Source organism: Condylostylus longicornis, unplaced genomic scaffold, assembly GCF_029603195.1.
Source record: "Condylostylus longicornis isolate FDR11 unplaced genomic scaffold, ASM2960319v2 ptg000004l, whole genome shotgun sequence".
Classification (NCBI taxonomy): domain Eukaryota; kingdom Metazoa; phylum Arthropoda; class Insecta; order Diptera; family Dolichopodidae; genus Condylostylus; species Condylostylus longicornis.
In genome coordinates, this window is record NW_026577973.1 from 25,406,045 (window position 1) to 25,426,065 (window position 20,021).

General features: G+C 29.1%; 1 protein-coding gene and 1 long non-coding RNA gene across 4 annotated transcripts in view; one reads left to right on the forward strand and one right to left on the reverse strand.

Annotated features, from left to right (window-relative positions):
• The window catches only part of LOC129612970 (protein unc-80 homolog), a 103,223-nt gene that overhangs the window by 39,669 nt on the left and 43,533 nt on the right, over positions 1-20,021 (forward strand). Inside the window, exons 12-21 of one of the 3 annotated variants that reach the window (XM_055526843.1) lie at positions 31-140; positions 195-218; positions 423-784; positions 868-980; positions 11,220-11,237; positions 17,319-17,460; positions 18,141-18,516; positions 18,578-18,775; positions 19,440-19,773; positions 19,848-19,983. In XM_055526843.1, coding sequence (XP_055382818.1) covers positions 31-140; positions 195-218; positions 423-784; positions 868-980; positions 11,220-11,237; positions 17,319-17,460; positions 18,141-18,516; positions 18,578-18,775; positions 19,440-19,773; positions 19,848-19,983 — 1,813 coding nt within the window. Of the gene's footprint in view, positions 1-30; positions 219-422; positions 785-867; positions 981-11,219; positions 11,238-17,318; positions 17,461-18,140; positions 18,517-18,577; positions 18,776-19,439; positions 19,774-19,847; positions 19,984-20,021 lie in introns of all 3 variants that reach the window. The other 2 variants (XM_055526852.1, XM_055526835.1) reach the window with 2 other exon arrangements.
• LOC129613011 (uncharacterized) overlaps positions 513-20,021 on the reverse strand; it is a 29,335-nt gene continuing 9,826 nt past the window's right edge. The window contains exon 5 of the long non-coding RNA XR_008697287.1: positions 513-650. This is a non-coding gene — a long non-coding RNA (uncharacterized LOC129613011). The remainder of the gene's footprint in view (positions 651-20,021) is intronic.

Genomic DNA, 20,021 nt, shown 5'->3' on the forward strand with positions numbered 1-20,021 from the left:
AAAAAAAATCTGTTTAAAAAATATATTTAGATTAAGAGAAATATCTGAAGAAGTCATAGTACCACCATTACAACCCAGGAAACGTTCCAATTCTTTACCTATCCCTCAAATAGAAATTTCCCTATATCAAGGACCCACTGGTAATAATCGAGAAAGTCCAAGTTCAATTGCTAAACACTATATTGAAATTCCAGAGCCATCCGTTGCTGCGATTAATGGTAACTTGTAATATCTATTTTTGGACATAGAAATGTATAAATCACAATTATACTGCAGCACGCATTAAAAACATTGCTTGATTGCTTTTTATTTATTCCCTTTTTTACTTCTTTTCTTTTCATTGGTTTTTAATTTTCATTTTGCTTATAAATTTTAATAAATTCTAACATATAAAAACCAAACAAAAAAAATATTTGACAAAGAATCCCCGTTTAATTCGAATATCGGAAAATTAGATGAAACTTCAAGTGTTGGTTGCGGAACTAGCGTTGGTTTTGTAAATGACGGCGTTGATACCATTGAGCAGGGTACAAATTGTGCAAATGGAAGTCTTGGTAGCGGTGGAAATGGTGCTGGCGGAAGTCTGGGTGGCAGTCTTGGTAAAATTTCAACTGTATCTGCCGCTCCTGCAACGACTGAACGAAAAGGATCTGAAAAAAAGAAAAAAGTCAAAATGGCTGATTTAAGGACTTTGATCGAAACAAAAATGTTTTCAAAATCTGATAGAGCTTTAGAAAAAGTTGGGTTAGATCCAGGCAGTAATGGGAAACATTTAGAACAAACGGTAATTTTCTGTGCTTTCTGTGGTAGCAATGTTTTTTACAATAATAAAAATAAAACTCACAAGAACCAGTTTTTATATTTAAGGAATGCCACAGAAGTTTAGATACTGGCGATAAACAGTTGTCGAGATCAGCGTCATTGATTTCAAGGGAACCCCCAAGTAACTTGACAAAAGGCAAAAGCATGCCAAGTTTAAGGTATTGAATATTTTAATTTTAAGTTCTTTAAATAAATTTAACTATAATTATAATTACATATTATTATTTTTTCTTAATTTGTACATATACATAAAGTACAAAACATACATTTATATAAAATACCTCACCTAATTGCAATAAATCAAACTTTTAAGTAATTTTTCCTATAATGACATTTTATAAATTAAAAAATTCAATCATTGTATATAACATGAGTAAATTTTTACTACGAAACAAAAAAGATATTGTAAAAAATTATTTCGAGTAATATACTTACAGGAAACTTAATCTCAAAAATTTTATTAATTTTAGCTCCACCTTTCTAGTTAAAATATGACGAGCCCATAGAAAACCTATTCACTGCAAAAAAGATTTTTATGATCTACAATGTTTTTTTTTTGGAAATTTCGATATATGTATGTTGAATAATATGTAATTTTTTCGAAAAGTATCGTTCAGAGCATGCAATTTTTTAAAGTTTTGATTGAAATAGATCCACTTCTTACCTTACATTTATAACTGGTGGCACACTTCCTTTTCATGACTAAGAACATATAAAGATTTATAATTTAGCAAGAGTTTTTGTAACAATTCAGAAATTTTTGAAATAAATATAAGGAAGATTTTATTCGAGAAAAGATTAGTTTAAATAACTCATTCTGAGAAATTAAGAAAGTTTATAAAAATTGTAACAAACTTGCACTTATTTTCTTTAAGAATATAAAAAATTCTCAATTAAGTATTATTAGCAAATTATCTTGAACGGTCAACGCCATTGCCATTACCGCTATTACTCGTATAACAACTAACTATTGAGTGAGAAGTAGAATAGAAAATTGATCGATTAACATATCCGGTAGGGGGTAAAATAAAAAGGAAAGATCTTACATAAATATTAATTCTTTTTCTACTTAAATTGAGACCCTTAAAAAAAGGGGAAATAAAAGAAAATAGAACATAAAAAAAAAAGTCGGATGCCTACTAAAAATTATTTTCACTTGTTTGAACTTTTGTTTGAACTTTTTTTTCTCTCACTCCCCCTCTCTCTCTCTTTACTTTTCTGCCTCTTTTTATAATCCTAGTATTAACTCACACCGGATGTCTGGGGTTTTTAACCAATTTTTTAGCTATTTTTATAAGTCCTTTTGGCTTTAAATTTTGTATGGAGTCCTAAGTCCGATATTTTAGCGTTTTTTCCGGGTGGCTTGTTTCCATGAGCTTCCATAGAACTCCTCCCTAGCGAAAGCTAATATTTTGAATTTATTAAATCTACATACTTTAATTTTTTTTGAAAAGCTGTCGAGTCTTTTGCCTACAAATATACTACAATGTGGAGTTTGAGGACGGTTCTCCTGTTCTCAAAAAACTCCTTTTCTGCTCACGCTAATCTATTAGAGCTACATTCTTGTAATTAGAGAAAAAGTTGTCAAGTGTTGCGCCTAGAAATATACTACAATATAAAAGTTGAGGAAAGCTTGGTTTAATGAACTGCCCAACGACTCCTTTTCTGTCCAAGCTGATCGAATAAAGTCGTATACTTGAAATTGGAGGAAAAGTTGTCGAGTGATGCGTTGCGTCTGGAAATATATTGCAATTTAAATCCCATGAGCCACCGAGCAACTGCTTCTTTGCTCACACTAATTTATTACAGCTAAATTCTTGAAATTAGAAGGCTGGTTGACTGAACTTCCAAACAAGTCCTATTTCGTCGGCGATCAAAACTATAAACTTGGAATTTCATATGATATCATCGAATATTCTACCCAGAAATATACTTCAATGTAGAGGTTTAAAAAAATGCTTAATAAAAAAATTTATTTAAAATCACAAACATATGCATTTACATGCATTTGCTTTTACCTAAATAAAATGGTTAAGGCCGATATTAAACTCGTAAAAACTATAGATAGCAAAATACAATAGAAAATGTAGAAAACTTTTTGTTCTATTGGGCATATAACCAGAATGCTTTGGCCTTACTATCGATAAGACCAACTGCATGAATGGATTCTTGAACTTGTCGCAAGTCTTTTAAAGAACATTTTCGAAGCCTATTACAGCTACGGTACGATTCGGCGAGGATTGGTATCTCTAGTGTATTCTAGAACATCCACGGTACACAAAATTCAAAGCACTTTGGATGAAGCTGTTATTGAACTTGGGTTGTTTCAAAAAGGACTCTCTTAGACGAATGAAACCGCTAAACGGCCCTTATGTAAGTAGTTTAGACAGTAAGAAATTAATGGAAATGTCGCCCTTTTTTGATTGAAAAGTTCTGCTGAAAATTTTGTTTGAAGATTAAGTTGAGGTTTTTAATTAGAAAATAAGAATAAAACAATATGCTTAAATGAAACCAATAACAAAATCATATACACTTACCCCTCGCTTAACGCAAGTTGGATATACGAAATTTCGGTTTAACGGAATTAAAAAATTAATCCAAAATCTCTTTTTACGGATAAAATATTCGATTTACGGAATATTTTTAAAATGCAAAAATGATTCTTGTTGTCTAATGTTGTAATAATAATAAAATCCTACTATATTTTTTGCAAATTAACAAGAATTATGTACTTATACAAGCTTAGGTAAAAAATTATGTGGCCGTAACGTAATGTAAGTAAAAAGATTCGATTCACGGACAAAATTTTCGGAACATACTAGAGTTCCGTAAAACGAGTAATGAGTGCAATACATTAATAAAAATAAAAAGAAATTTTAGTTTAACCATACGATAAAGTGCTTTGATATCCAAATAGAAAATTGAGGAATTAATTTTGAAGGCTCCTCTTATAAATGCACTTTACTTGGTGTATGTACTTGGTTTCGAATTTTATATTTTTTTGCTATAATGGTATTTGATATTTATGTGTTTCGAACTCTTATGGTGAGTTGGATTTTTCGAAAAATTCACTGTGCTTCGATTTTCGTAGAATATAAATGTTTTACCTTTGCAAAACGTAAGTTTTAAATCGCGGAATAATTTGCTTTGATATATTACTTCCTAAGCAGTTTTGGTTAAACCTGTTGTTTTTTTAATTTCTAGAAAATTGGACCGCCACCAAATATGCGCCATATACTTTATTAATAAATGAAGAATCTTTAAGACAGCACAAAATTCATCAGCAGCATTCCGATGAATTAAAGAGTGATTACTTGTAAATTACATTACAAGCACATTAACTGCATCAACTGCATCACATTAACGCACAAACTGATTTACGATATGGCTTGTCATTTATTTCGTTCTTTGTAGACTTCGATTACAATACGTGACCTAAGTTTGCATCTAGCGGTATTGTTATAGAATTTGCATTTTGCATACCGAATTTTTATAGCTCTTGATGAGTTATAACATTTCCAGTTTCATTTTTACGTTCAACTGCTATATCAAGACTGTTCCTTGTTTCTCCAATATGTTTCATTTCAAATTTTGATGATAAAAGCTTCTTCATCGCATTTACTTTTACTAAATTGTTTAATGCTAATAGTAAATCATCTACATAAATCGAAAGAAGAATAATAAAATTGCCATCGTATTTTATATAAAAGTATTCATCAGCAGTTGCTTGCAACATATTTAACGAAAGGTACTTAATTTCTTGTATCATAATATCGCAGCTTGCTTTAGCAATTCCAGTGGTTTTGTGTAATTTACACACTTTTGAAACATCTCGCTGAACATTCAATATCTGAGATAACTTCATATAAATTTCATTATCAAGATCTCCTTAAACATAGCCCGTATCCACATCCATCTGATGCAAATAGAGTTCCAGCTCAGTACACAATGCAGATACGGTTCGAATTTCATATCTCACAACAGGTGAATCCACTTTGTTACAATCAATTTCCACTGTTTGCTCACAACGTTTGACAACTAGACGCGCTTTATATTTTGGAGAGCTATCCGCATAATTTTTCATGCATTATACTTAACGATTTCCAAGTATTTTTTTTCTTTAGGACCTTCTTTTAGCCTTTTTGATTTCCCACATTAATTTTTGGTTTGCCACATTTTCTTCCACTTTAAGCAGAATTTAATTTTTTTATATTTTTAGGTGATTCAAATTTTTCGAATACTTCAATGTATGGTTCAGAATTCGGATATAAAAATTCCTCATATACATTTTCAAAATTGCAGTCTTCGTCATTAGTATTAACATTATTTTGTGTATCACAAGCTTCCTTTTGTTGTATTTCACTTTGTTGTATATCACCACCAATATCCAGGTGGTCTATCAGGTTTTCTTTTATTTCAAAACAAATTTTCCAATAACAAATTTACTTCTTCAGGTATATATAATTATATAGGTTGAATATTGCAAAACATCGTACAACACGCCTTTAAATAATAGATTTGTAGCCCGCAGACGATAATCTTTTGTTTCAGGGCAATAGCCAACAAATGTTTGACTTCTCTAATTTTGATTTATTTGGACATCTTAAAAGAGCAACTACCCTACAACCAAAAATAAATAATTTTAGAAAATTAATATCAGGTATCTTGCCAAATAACATTTCAGTTGGAGTTTGCCAGAAAAATAATATACAAGGGCTGCTATTTCGAATAAAAGCTGCTGTATTTACAGTTTCCGCCCATAGACTTTTGGGTAAATTTGGCTGCAGCGTGTTAGTTTTTCGTTAGTTCGACTACATATGTCGGAATGTATAATTCTCAAACATTCACCTTTACATTCGCTTAAATTTTTAAAAAGTAATTGGGAAATTTTCGCCTTGTCGCATATAACACGTCTCAGTTTATTTGATTTCATGTTTTCATCCATACCTTTTACCATATTTTGAGCTTTAGTTAAATCTTTAAAATTTAACAGACCCATTTTTTGATAAAACTTAACCAAATAATCTTATAAGGATTCATGTAAAAGCATTGAATGCTTTTTACGGTAAAAATAGTAAAAATTAAATTTGATTTTATCAGTATTATTTTGGCCTTGATGATTTTTGGTAAACACATTTTTGTTAAAGTAATCTGAAACCATATTTCTAAGTACATTTGAACAAAATGCATTTTCCTTCCTTCTATTTTCTTCGTCAATTAAATTAATTTTCAGCACGTTTAATTTTGGTAATATATCTTGGCTTTCAATTACAATACAAAAATGTTCATACTCTTCTGGTAAGGTAATAAAGAACATAATAGTAGAGGAAGCTCCACACCAACCTCCTCAATTTGAGCTTTGAAAATTGAGCTGCTTTTGAAATACCTTTAAAACTCTGTCATTGTTTGAACTGACTTATTTTTCATTTGAAACAGTTTTTTGTATTAAACGAATTTTCGTGATGACCTTTTTCAATGATGAACTCATGCTTCATTCGAAGTTTCTGCCTTTATCACATACTGGAATAGATTTTCTTTTAATGCTAATACAATTAGAACCGAAGCCTTTTCATCATATTTATCCAACGTTTGAATGTCACATATTAATTTATGGAGTCACACAACTCCATAAATCATCATATTTCAATACGCTACGCTGCGCATTTGCAATGTCCAAGATTAATATATTATGTATGTACTCGTATATTCAAATACGCTTTGTTAAACAAGTACCGGAATGTATCTATTTATTATTATAATTGTAAAAAAAATTATTTCGAGTACAACGACGTTAAACTTTAGTTTTTATTCGTCCAATTCTGCTTAAACGATAACAAATTCATGTAATACAAATAAAATGTAATTTTAGTATAATCATACGATAAAGTTGTTTGAAACCAAAGTAGCAAATTGAGAAATTAATGTTTAACATTTTCTTTAAACTTAAAAATATCTACGCTTTTTTAATTAATCTTAAAATTACTTAAAAAAAACAGGAATTATATTCAAGTTCAACTGATTAAAGAAAAATTTACATTGTTGTGCGGTGGTTTTAAACTAGTCAGAGAAATAATTTAGTTTGATTTAATAAGTTCCTTAATTATATATTTCTACAAAATAAAATGGAAATAAAAACATACATAAATCAAAAATGTTTGAAATAAATTAAAATGTTTACTTTATATATTTGTACATGTACACAGTGTTATAAAAGCAAATTTGAAGCATAATTTCATTATGTGTCTGGAAACTATATCATTGTAAGTGTATTTTCAGTGCAATCACAATTTGTAAATATTACCTTTTTTAACGTCCGCATTACATACAATTATGTGATGGTACCAAATTTCGCATGTCGAGTTTTCAGTGCAAACGCATTTTTCCTTTATAGGAAGCTCAAATACACTATTTTTAGAGGAGTATGTATCTATCGTTCCGTCGGTATGCACGCGGGTATCTCAAGTTGTGCTAAATCGATTTAGTAAATGAGTTCATTTTGACATTTCATGGTCATCATCTTTTGATTTTACATTTTTGATTATGTTTAAGAAAATATTTAACAAGTTCATTTGACTGTACGAGAAACCACCTAACTTTTGAAGGAAGTCAGATATTAAGCAGTCGGAATTTTACTACGGGCCTAATTTATATTTTTTCGAATTTAAAGAAAAATTTCTTTGAAATTTAATACTTAAATTCAAGCTAGAAAAACAATAAACTTACAATTTTTTTGAGAATATCATGGTTGGGTAAGCGAACTTTATATAATGCGAGATTTTACATTTTTGATGTTTTCTACATTTTCTTAAAAACAATCTATTTTCTTAATAACTTTTTCTTATCTAACATATATGTAAGATTTAAAAAGATGAGAAAGTTTTATTGACACAACTTTAAAAAATTGAACGTCCTTTTCATACAATTTTTTTCAATATGTTAACATAAAACGTTAACAAATTTGATTTTTGCGCTTAAATTCACTTACACAGGTGTCTGGAACTCAATGGTATTCCCTAAGCAGGGTGATAGAATGCATTTAAACGAACAAAAAACACCTGGTGACATTTTCCTTTTTGGGCTCTTGTTTTCGAGTTATGGAGCCAATTTTCACATTTTTAGTTATAACTCGGAAAATATGACAGGAAAATCCAACTTTGTACCCTAATTTTAAAGCCAATGAAATTTTCTTCTAACGCTGTACCAGTGGTTGCAAAGATTTTTTTAGTTTCAGAGATATTCAAGTCCAAAGTCAAAATTTTTTAAAATTGCTTTTCTAAGTTTTCGTTCCTCCTATTGTAACACTCCTTGTAACATGTTTTTCCCACATGATGTGGCGAATACCATTAACCATTTTTGTCTAACCAGCAACTTTTCGTAAAAGAATGGTCTGATGATGCCTCCAACTCAAAATCCGCACCAAACAGTGACACGTTGCGATTGCATTTTTTTCTCAACAATCGTTTGAGAATCTTCTGAACCCCAAATACGACAATTTTGTCAATTAACAAAAATATCAAGATGAAAATGAGCTTCATATTTTGTACAAAAATTGCGAACTGTTGCTGCCAAACTTTCATTATATACAAAATATGGCTCAGCAATAAAAATGTATTGTTATTTTGTGTAGCTTTCCATTTTTAATAACCCTGAACTGTTAGCTATCACGCTTTATTTTTGCTTTTTGGCTGGCGCATAAATGGCGCGAAATTAAACTCTTGCGCGTACTTTTGGGCACCCTTTTTTTAACATATTATGTCAAGGACCAAACAAAGATGCAGTGTTTTTTATATACGAATTGTCATCTCTTAATATTGTACAAAAAATTATGTTTTTTATAAAATGTCATTAAAAAATAATTGTATTTAAACTGTTTTGGAAACGCTTCTCAAACTAAATGTCTTTACACAAATATTTTTCGTTGTTTCATTATTTTTTCTTTTCATTTTGTTGTTTATTAAATAAGAAACCTTTAGTGTGCATTCTAAGCACATACATACGTATCTTTCTTTTTTATACCCTGCACTTCGTGAAGGGTATATTAACTTTGGTATGGAGTTTGTAACTACTTGAAGGAGTCACCTGCGGTATGGACATATATATATATTCTTGCTCAGCGTAAAATTCTGCGTTGATTTAGACATGTCCGTCCGTCCGTCCGTCCGTCCGTCCGTCCGTCCGTCCGTCCGTCCGTCCGATCGCACGATAACTCAAAAACGAATAATGCAATCGACACCAAACTTTCACAAGTTGCTTCTTTTGTGCCAAGGACGAACCCTATTGTTATTGGACCAATTCGGACAACGGGTTCGGGTAGCTGCCATACAACTCAAAGAGTTTATTTTAATTATTTCAAAAACTAATAAAGGTACAAATGTAAAATTTTGTATACATGTGTCCAATTATATTCTACATATGCTCTAAAAATTCTAATGAGATAGCTGCACCGGTTCGGGTGGCTGCCATACATCTCCAAAAGCAAATTTTTTATAATCGGCAAAATAATAAAGTCAGATTCATGAAACTTGGCAGTCGTGTGTCCAATTATAGGTCAAAGATATTTCTGAAGTTTTGGTGAAATTGCTTGACAGGTTCGAGTGGCTCCCATACAAGTCCAAAAGCTTATTTAAAATATTTGGAAAAATAACGAAGTTAGATTCATGAAACTTGGCAGTTGTGTGTCCAATTATAGATCAGATATACCTGTGCAGTTTTAGTGGAATTGCTTGACAGGTTCGGGTACCTGCCATACAACTCCAAAAGCTAATTTTAAATATTTGGAAAAATAATAAAGTCAAATTCATGAAACTTGGCAGTTGTGTGTCCAATTATAGATCAGATATATTTGCGAAGTTTAAGTGGAATTGCTTGACAGGTTCGGGTACCTGCCATACAACTCCAGAAGCTAATTTTAAATATTTGGAAGAATAATCAAGTCAGATTCATGAAATTTGGCAGTTGTGTGTCCAATTATAGATCAGATATATTTGCGAAGTTTTAGTGAAATTGCTTGGCAGGTTCGGGTACCTGCCATACAACTCCACAAGCTAATTTTAAATATTTGGAAAAATAATAAAGCCAGATTCATAAAACTTGGCAGTTGTGTGTCCAATTATAGGTCAAAGATATTTCTGAAGTTTTGGTGAAATTGCTTGACAGGTTCGAGTGGCTCCCAAACAAGTCCAAAAGCTTATTTTAAATATTTGGAAAAGTAATAAAGTTAGATTCATGAAACTTGACAGTTGTGTGTCCAATTATAGATCAGATATATTAGCGAAGTTTTAGTGGAATTGCTTGGCAGGTTTGGGTACCTGCCATACAACTCCAAAAGCTAATTTTAAATATTTGGAAAAAAAATAAAGTCAGATTCATGAAACTTGGTAGTTGTGTGTTCAGTTATAGGTCAGACATATCCGTGAAGTTTCTATAGAATGGTTTCACAGGTTTGAGTAATTGCTATACAATAATGAAAGGTGCAGGGTATAATTCAATCGGTTCATACCGACTGAAACGTTTTTACTTGTTTTAAACTGCTTAATGTATTATTTGTAGCATAACCTAAATCAAAATATTTATATGAACAAATTGTTTTATTTCAAATAAAATTTTTAAACATTAAATATTACATAATATTTATATATATACATAATATTCCTATATATATATATATATATATATATATATATATATATATATATGTATACATATATTATGTAATATTTAGTGTAAGTATATTTGTATATACAGGATTATTCCATTTAGGGCATCAAAAAAGAGTAAAATTTTTGTTCAGGACTATGTGTAAAATTTGAACGGTTTTTGAGGTACAGGGATTTTAAAGAATATTTATGCCCATAACTTCTTATCCGAAAAATAAAGAAGCAAAACAAAAGTTTTTGAAAGCGATATTTGTACTTGAATTTGTATTTATGTACTTTCGGAAAAATCTAATTTTTCCCTTTTCTTATTTTTTTATTTTTCTCCAACCCGATAATTTCGTACGAAATCATTTTTGCTAAAACTTCGAAGTTTTTTTTTGAAATTTTAAGGTTTTTTTACAGAATTTTGCCTAAATAAAAAATCTTTACCTCGGAGACCGTCGAGATTTGACAGCTAGTTCTGAACAAAATTTTTATTCATTTTTGATGCCCTAAATTATGATAAGTTATATATTATGTCACTGATTAATGAATCGCCCTGTATATATATATATATATATATATGTATATTTTATATATATTATATATATATAAATATATATATATATATATATGTATATATATATATATATATATATATATATATATATATATATATATATATTATATATATTTTATATAAATAATATATATATATATTATACATCTTCCTTTTTATACATAATTTACTTTCATTACCAGCTGTCTTGTAGATAGCGGGTAAGTTTGTTTTGGTTCTATTTGTACTTTATCAAATTTTTAGCAATAAACTTTTCACATAATATATACAAATTTATATTTAAGTAAAATACGTAGCATAGTATAAAATATAAAAATATTTTTATGCTTTTGAATAATTAATTTTCTAAAAAAATTGTTTTTCTAATTTTAAATAGTTTATTTTTAAAACATTTTTTTGCTTCTACCGCTGCCCTAGTTAATATAAGACCACCGCGTAGAGAGAGAAACTCGCATTTTCCTTTTATGGGTTTTAAAAAAAATGTATACAGCATACTTAATGTATAAGGTGGAATCATCTCGAAATTATACTAAATATACGAAATGTATAAGGTGACAAAAATTTCGAGTTTTGTAAAAAAAATTTCAAAAAAAAAAAAAATCTGACTTTGACGACCTGTATCTCGAAAGCTATGGCTCAAATCAAATCAATTGTAAGACCAAAAATAAAAAGCAATCAATCGCCTGCAAAATAAGCTCTATGTTGTATGTTTCCGAATGATAACTTTATATTGAATGGTTCCGAAGTTGTAAGCATTTATTTATATGCAGTGCTCGAAGTGAGGCGGGATGGAGTGGGATGCCATCCCAGTACTTTTAAATAATTGGAAATCCATCCCACTACTTAATAGGAGAGAAAAATGCGTTCCGGAACATGTTTTTTAAAATTTAAGAAAATTTTCTAATGAATTTTAAAAATTTTTTTAACAAAAAATTAAATATGTGTAATTTTAAATAAGACCAATTTCAAATAGTAACGTATAATTTTTTTCTATTAATGAAATTTTCCTTACTACATAGTAGTCTATGCATTTCTTTGGTAACAATTTGCAAAGTTTTTGATTCAATTTTTAGTTGATTTAACTTTGAATATAAATATTCTCGTTAGTTTACTTCCAAAGTTTGGTAAACTTTGTTTAGTTATTTTTTAAAAAAATAACTAATATAATACCTTTTTTTTTTACCATCCCACCACTTTGAGTATCCCACTTCGACCACTGTATATGCAAGAAAAGTCCGGTATATTTTATTATGAATTTTACTAATACAACATCATAGTTGCGAAATTAATAAGAATGTGCTTATTATACTAATAATTTAACTTAATGGAAATTTCTTCATGCAACTGCAGAACAAATGGATGACGTAATCAAAGGAACGAGTTAAAGGCAGAAAAATTCATTTAAAAAATTTTTCTCCTCGAACTGGACTCGAACCAGTGACCTACCGCTTTCTAGGCGGACGCTCTACCAACTGAGCTACAGAGGCATGAAGAAATTGCCGACGAAATGTTCTCTACATTGCTTTATACTGTAATTCACATGATTACTAAGTATTCGTTTTGTTTACATTGATTGCTACATACAATCTACTATTGAAACACACAATAACAAGAACATATATATTTATAGGATTGTGCCTATTCCACTAATTATATTATGAATTTTACTAATACAACATCATAGTTGCGAAATTAATAAGAATGTGCTTATTACACTAATAATTTAACTTAATGGAAATTTCTTCATGCAAGTGCAGAACAAATGGATGACGTAATCAAAGGAACGAGTTAAAGACAGAAAAATTCATTAAAAAATTTTTCTCCTCGAACTGAACTCGAACCAGTGACATATCGCTTTCTAGGCTCTACCTCTTGAACTCCGACGCTCTACCAATTGAGCTCCGGTACATTTCTTTGTAAACAGGTTGTAGCTCGAAAATGAGTATATCTGCGCCCCTACTTCACCCATACAATATTTTGCTGAAAATTGGTCAAAGAATCATCCCTGAAATTATTTGCCACCTTATGCGAACCACCCTGTATATGTATATGAAAGAAAAAGAAAATTTTTACCGTCATTTTATGTTTTAAGTATTTGCACTTTTATCTTACTTTTCGGCAAAAAAAAAATGAAAACATCTTTATATTGAAGAAAGTATTAGATATTTTAAATAATCAGTGCTAACTTAGAATTAATACAAAATATCTTCGAAAAATTAAAACTGTAAAATTTGCAAGAATGTGATGTTTGATAAAAAATATAAGTTCAAAAATTGTCGCATGTCTAAAATTCTAAAGAATTCAAAAAATTTTGCTCAACAATTATTTCAAGTTTAAAAAAAATCATAGCATAGAAATAATAATTTGATGTTGCTGGTTACATTAATGTTTATACATATGTATGTATAAAATACAAAAGTAAAGTTTTTAACTATTAAGGATCTATAAGTACGCAGTTAGAAGAACCCAAAAGGAATAATTAAATGTCTTTGATTGCTAATTTCTCTTATAATATTTGGAAATAAAAGTACAAAAATATTAAGCAAACAAAAATTTCTATCAGGACCTATTTCTTCAATAGTTTTTTTCAAACTAAAAAATAATTTTATTAGAAAATAAATTGAGAAAAAACATACGAATAATATCGTAGTTGAGCTGATTGAAGCCTTCCGAATAAATTTCTCAATGCGGTGGTCTTACACTTATCAGGGCAGTATGTGGCCTTATTCTTGGGCATTGTATGTGTCGTTATTAGAGATTATCAAGATTTATATTCTAAACAAATAGAAATAATTTTTAAAATTTAAATAATTTTAAATATTATTATGTAAGTACATACGTACATATAATAGTACAAAACATAAATTCGAATATAATATTTGTATTAATTAGAATATAAATATTATGTGAGCTTATAAATAAAAATTTAAAATTATTAGTTAATAAAGTTGGGTCAAACCAATGGTTTGTATTGTAGCACTTTTCCCTTCAACAAGTGAAAATTTTGCTTTTAAATACAGTCTATGTATACCTATCAAACTATTAAAATTATTTTCATTCATATACAAAACTCTTTCTAGGATTGCATATTTTTAGGATGAACGATTTATGCAGTCTTTGAAATAAAGCAAAAATTAATATAAAAAGGGGTTAACATAATGCTCGATTTTAAGGGTTAATTGTGTGAGTTAAGGAAAATAATTATATTTTTTAATGTCATGGAATTTACCGTTAGCTTTTTGCGTTTATAGAAATTTGAAAAAACGTGCGATTTCGGAAATATAAGGTGTCAAAAATTCAAATTTTACAAAATGAACTATTTGTTAATGTCTAAAAGTCTCTAAAATTTCAAGCTTCTACAGGCTGGGATCTAGAAGAAAAACGACATCAAAAATTTGGAAAAAAAGGACTTTTGATAACGGTAAATTTGAGCGGCCATTTTGTTTTTCTAAAGTTTAACTGTAGTATACCGCGCTAGGGAAAGCAAGCCGCTGCCTTTCTGCGTTTGCAAAATTTCAAAAATGCTTATGATTTCATTGCAACAAATAGTTAAAAAAGGCCATTTTTAAGGTTTTGGAGGGGTATAACTTCTAGAGGGGGGGGAGATAGGTAAAAATTTTGTTCTACGGAAGTAAGTTACTAGTAAAGATCTATGTACATATAAAATTTCAGCTTTCTATCTTCAAGGGTGTAGAAGTTTTGTAAACAAAAAAAGTGTCCACGGACGGACGGACGGACGGACGGACAGAGTGAAACTAAAAAGCACTTTTTTCAAAAAATTTTTTGGAAAAGTGCTAAAAATAAAAATGATAAAAAATTGAAAGTTTACAATTTATTTTCTTATAATCGTTGTTGTGCTAAATAACTCTGAATTAGAATAGTGTTCCATTACAATGCATTCCATTATTTTAAATACATATAAATTTACAAAAAAAAATTTGAAGATTTTTACGAACACAAGTGAAACCTATAACACCAACGATTATTTATTGTAAACAGATTGTTTTTTCTAAGCTTAATATATGTAATATAAAAAATATTCTTATAACAATTTAAAGTATATAAAATACGCTTTATAAATATTATACTAATAAATTTAGTATGAGTCCAACATTTATGCAAATGCTAGTGAGAAAATAATATAACTACTTAATTTTTCTTTACAAAATGTTTGCTGCTCAATGGTATTCCTCAAGCAGTTTGATAGAGTGGGTCTAGAAGAACAAAAAACATTAAAGGACATTTTCTCAAGTTATTAGGTTATAGCTCAATGTCATAGTTTTTCTAAAAATCGTTCAATTTTAATTTTTTACATATAATTCGGAAAGTAGGTACGACACGTGTCGTTATCTTCTTTCATTACTTGAATTTTCATACTCGTACTATGTTTTGTCCCTCTTTCCCATATACTATATTTTTAGTTTTGTAGTTATTAAATTTCTATCTTCTTTTTTGAATACAAATTTTTTTAAGGTGATCGTTAGAATATATTAACACCAAGAAAATTTCCTCTGTTTTTAGCACTTTTCCAAAAAATTTTTTGAAAAAAGTGCTTATTAGTTTCACTCTGTCCGTCCGTCCGTCCGTCCGTCCGTGGACACTTTTTTTGTTTACAAAACTTCTACACCTTTGAAGATAGAAAGCTGAAATTTAATACGTACATAGATCTTCACTAGAAACTTATTTCCGTAGAACGAAATTTTTACCTATCTCCCCCCTCTAGAAGTTATACCCCCCCAAAACCCTAGAAATGGCCTTTTTTAAATATTTGTTGCAATGAAATCATAAGCATTTTTGAAATTTTGCAAACGCAGCAAGGCAGTGGCTTGCTTCTCCTTGCGCGGTATGCTATAGTTAAACTTTAGAAAAACAAAATGGCCGTTCAAATTTACCGTTATCTAAAGTCCTTTTTTTCCAAATTTTTGATGTCGTTTTTCCTCTGGACCCCAGACTGTAGAAGCTTGAAATTTTAGGAGCTTTTAGATATTAACAAATAGTTCATTTTGTTAGAAGAAAATTTTTTTCCATCTCTACCCCCTCTCAAGTTATCGCCCCTTGAAATTTGTAAAATTTGAATTTTTGACACCTTATATTTCCGAAACCGCAAGCTTTTCCAAATTTTTATAAACACAAAAAGCTAACGGTAAATTCCATGAAATTAAAAAATATAATTATTTTTCTTAACTCACACAATTAACCCTTAAAATCGAGCGTTGTGTTAACCCCTTTTTATATTAATTTTTGCTTTATTTCAAAGACTGCATATATGCGTCATCCTAAATATATGCAATCCTAGAAATAGTTTTGTATATGAATGAAAATAATTTTAATAGTGTGATAGGTATACATAGACTGTATTTAAAAGCAGAATTTTCACTTGTTGAAGGGAAAAGTGCTACAATACAAACCATTGGTTTGACCCAACTTTATTGTTATTTTTTGTCACTTATTTATTGAATTTTGAACGATTCACATCAAAGTAGAGTGCAATACCAAACGAAAAAACAACACAAAAATTTTGTTTTTTTTTTTACAATAAACGAATAATATAAAATGGATTTAAAAAGGTAGAAATTGAGATTAATAAAAAAAAGTAGATTAATTATAAATTTAAATTTGTTAATTTATAAATTTAAATTCAAAAGTAAACAAACATATCTTTTTATTACCATTATGCACATTAAAATAGTTTTTTCTTTTCACTTACGCGGTTTTGATACAACTAAGCAAGTTTTGAAAGCTCTGTATGTTTAACTTGTTGTTTAAAACGAAACTTAAGAACAAGTATATTGTTAATGTGCATAGTCGAGGTTATTAATTTCTCTAATTAGCCGTAATTTATTTTTAACTCATCGCTTAAAAAAAACATAATTTAGTACTTAAATTTATTTTCATATTTATATACATATTTTAAAAGTGTGTATAAAATAAATTAAATATCATGAATTCTATTTTATAATAAAATCATAATATAATGAGTACTCAATATAATATGTAATAATGTTTTTTCATAGCACATTAATTTTTGTAATTTTTATAGAATAATTTTGATTTCATTCACATACATATGTACATAATAAATATAAACATAACAAGTCCTATTATAATGAAATCAATTTTAATATTTGTTCCCGTACTTTTATTAAAATTCTTTCGGAAAAAAAATTAACTAATATTTTGTTTGTGTTCGGATTTGTTGCTTTTTAAACTCTCCTAAATTAAATAATAAGCTTTCATTAATAGTGCACTATTATTGTTGGCTAATGCAAAAATTATTGAAGATTTTACAGGTATGTCGAACCCCCAAAAACAATTCGTTCATCACAATCTACTGGACCAAGAACAACATTTTTCACAAGAAATCCGATAATAACAGTTACAGAACATACACCAACTCCATCACCAGATTATATCAAGAGACAGGTCTATACAATAAAATTCAAATTATCTTTTAAGAAAACAAAATAACTAAATTATCATTAAAAATTGTATAACCAGAAGCTTTTGCGCCAACCACTTTTCACTATTTTTTAATTAATTAACTGTAAAAAGCATATACTATTAAAACAATGTACTTCTTTAAACATTTTAAAAAAGTACACTAAAAAGTAAAAGCAAAAATAAAAGTAAAACTGGTTGGTGAGGCAATGGGGCCCAGAGGTGTGTTGTAGTTGACCCAATCGATGATAGTATAATTTAAGATTTTATTCTATTTTAAATATATGTATGTACAAAGGTAAATATTATGAATCAAGCAAGACATTATGATAAAAATTTTGACTCAACATTTTAAAGTTGAAACCAAAAAAATTATCGTGTTATTTTTTTAATATAGTTATTCATTTTTAAAAGGTATATATAGCACTTTCATTGCTAAAACGAAGGCTAATGTTAAATAAAAATTAGTGACAAAAGCAATATGCATTAGTTGGATTGATTTTATACGAACATGTATATGTATATAAAATATATTTTATAAATTTACGCTGCTTTAATTAAATGCAGACGAGTTGTGATCAACTTACCAGCACACCCCTTGGCATAACCATATAAATACAATTCTTATTTATTGTTTGTTATCATACTTAAACTGTTTTATTCAGGGTTCTATTGATTCGCAATTAGATATTATTAGTAATGGAAGCTTAAATGGTTGTTTTCGTAGCAACATGCTTAGATCTCATACTGATTCTCATATTGATTACAGTGGTGCTGATGAGTCAGAAGCACCTGGATCCTCATTTTATATAACAAGAGATGGTGGTATTGATTACGAAATTGTATTATTGGGTGTTTTCACAATTTTTAAACGAGATTCTAATACATGTTCATTACGTGTACTTGAAACTGGTATAAATATATGTGAATTATTACTTGATTTAGGTGTAATGAAATTAGGAGATCACTCTCATGAAATTTGTATGGGAATTGTGAAAAGAGCACTTTTACATTTAGGGTGTCCACATGGGTGCAATGATGGTAAATATAAAATAATTTATAAAAGTATTGATAAATGATATTCATATGCAAAAAACTTTAGCAATACGGGGACCACCAGCCGAATTTTTACGCGGCCAATGTCAAAAAATTCTTCAAAGAATGTTGAGGCAAGCCACTTCAGCAACCAAAGCTTTCCTAAAGAATATGGTAAAACATTCTCAATTATCCGAATTAATGGAATTTTTTCATGCATTTTTGGGGTATTGCGTTGATCCTTCTTCGTTGTTATCACCTTTAAGTGAGTACAATTTTTAAGTATATACACATAAGAATAATTATACAATATATCTTTCAAAAAACATTTTCCAATGAATAGTTCACCTTTATTTATATGATAATGAATTATGCATACAGTAATAAATCTTTTGCATGGAAAATTTTAATAAATATTGTACATGAATATATAAAAGCTTTTTGCGCTTTTCACTCATTAAGTCGTTAAACAATAATCCATAGAGAGAACATGTTTTCCTCTAAAATTGCATACATATATTTCTGAAATCTTTCAAAGTTCATCATTAAAGTACAATTACAATTTATACATATTTTCTAAATGTCCGATGGTCCTTTGTATAAAGTGAATTTTATAAAATTTTCTTTTAGTTTATATAAATTTATATTATTTTCTAAATGGCTTTTGTACTACACATTTCACTTATCTTTCCGCTAAAAATATTGAAATATGCACAAATATCACAAACTGGAATATAATAATTATCCTGAAAGCACCTCAATATTTTATATGTATATTATTTATCAAATGTAATACAAATGTTCAGAGACAAGCATAGCACGTGTTAACACACATCAAAATATTAAAAATTTTGTAAAAAATCATTTGCTTAAAAGTAGACGCTTGCATGCTATTTTTTTTTCAAATTTTCCATATATGTTGCATATAGATCATAAACGATCGACCGGATTTAAAAATCTAACTTCCGAAGGCGGTCAAGGTGGATATTCAACGAATTTCAGTAGTGGTGGGCTGAATGCACATGCTGAAACACCAATTTTGTCCGCAATATTTAAATTATTAGTTACACGATTCGTCGAATCAGCAAAAGAATTGAGAGTTCAAGAAAATATTGCTTTGTATTGCGAAATACGTCAAATGATAACTTACGTAAAAGGTGCTCATGGGGGACCTTTTCGTAGAGTGGCATTATCAGGTATTTTGGCAGCTACACCGCGACCACACAAGAAAGGACCAGTAATGCAAACTACAAGAGTAATTAGGTAATATAAGAGCAACTTACAAATTTTAAAATCGTAATTAATTCTTTTCCTCTTTTTTTTCGATATATATACAGACATATTCCACAAATGGAACAGCAACAACAACAAGCACCACCAGCCCCGCCTCCTCCGCAATCAGATGATACAAAAAGTCAACGGAAAATGTTTTTAAAAAAGAGAAGTACCTCCTCTACCTGCGCAGTTGTAATAGTCTCTCGAAAAAATATACCTTAATTAAATTCAATTTT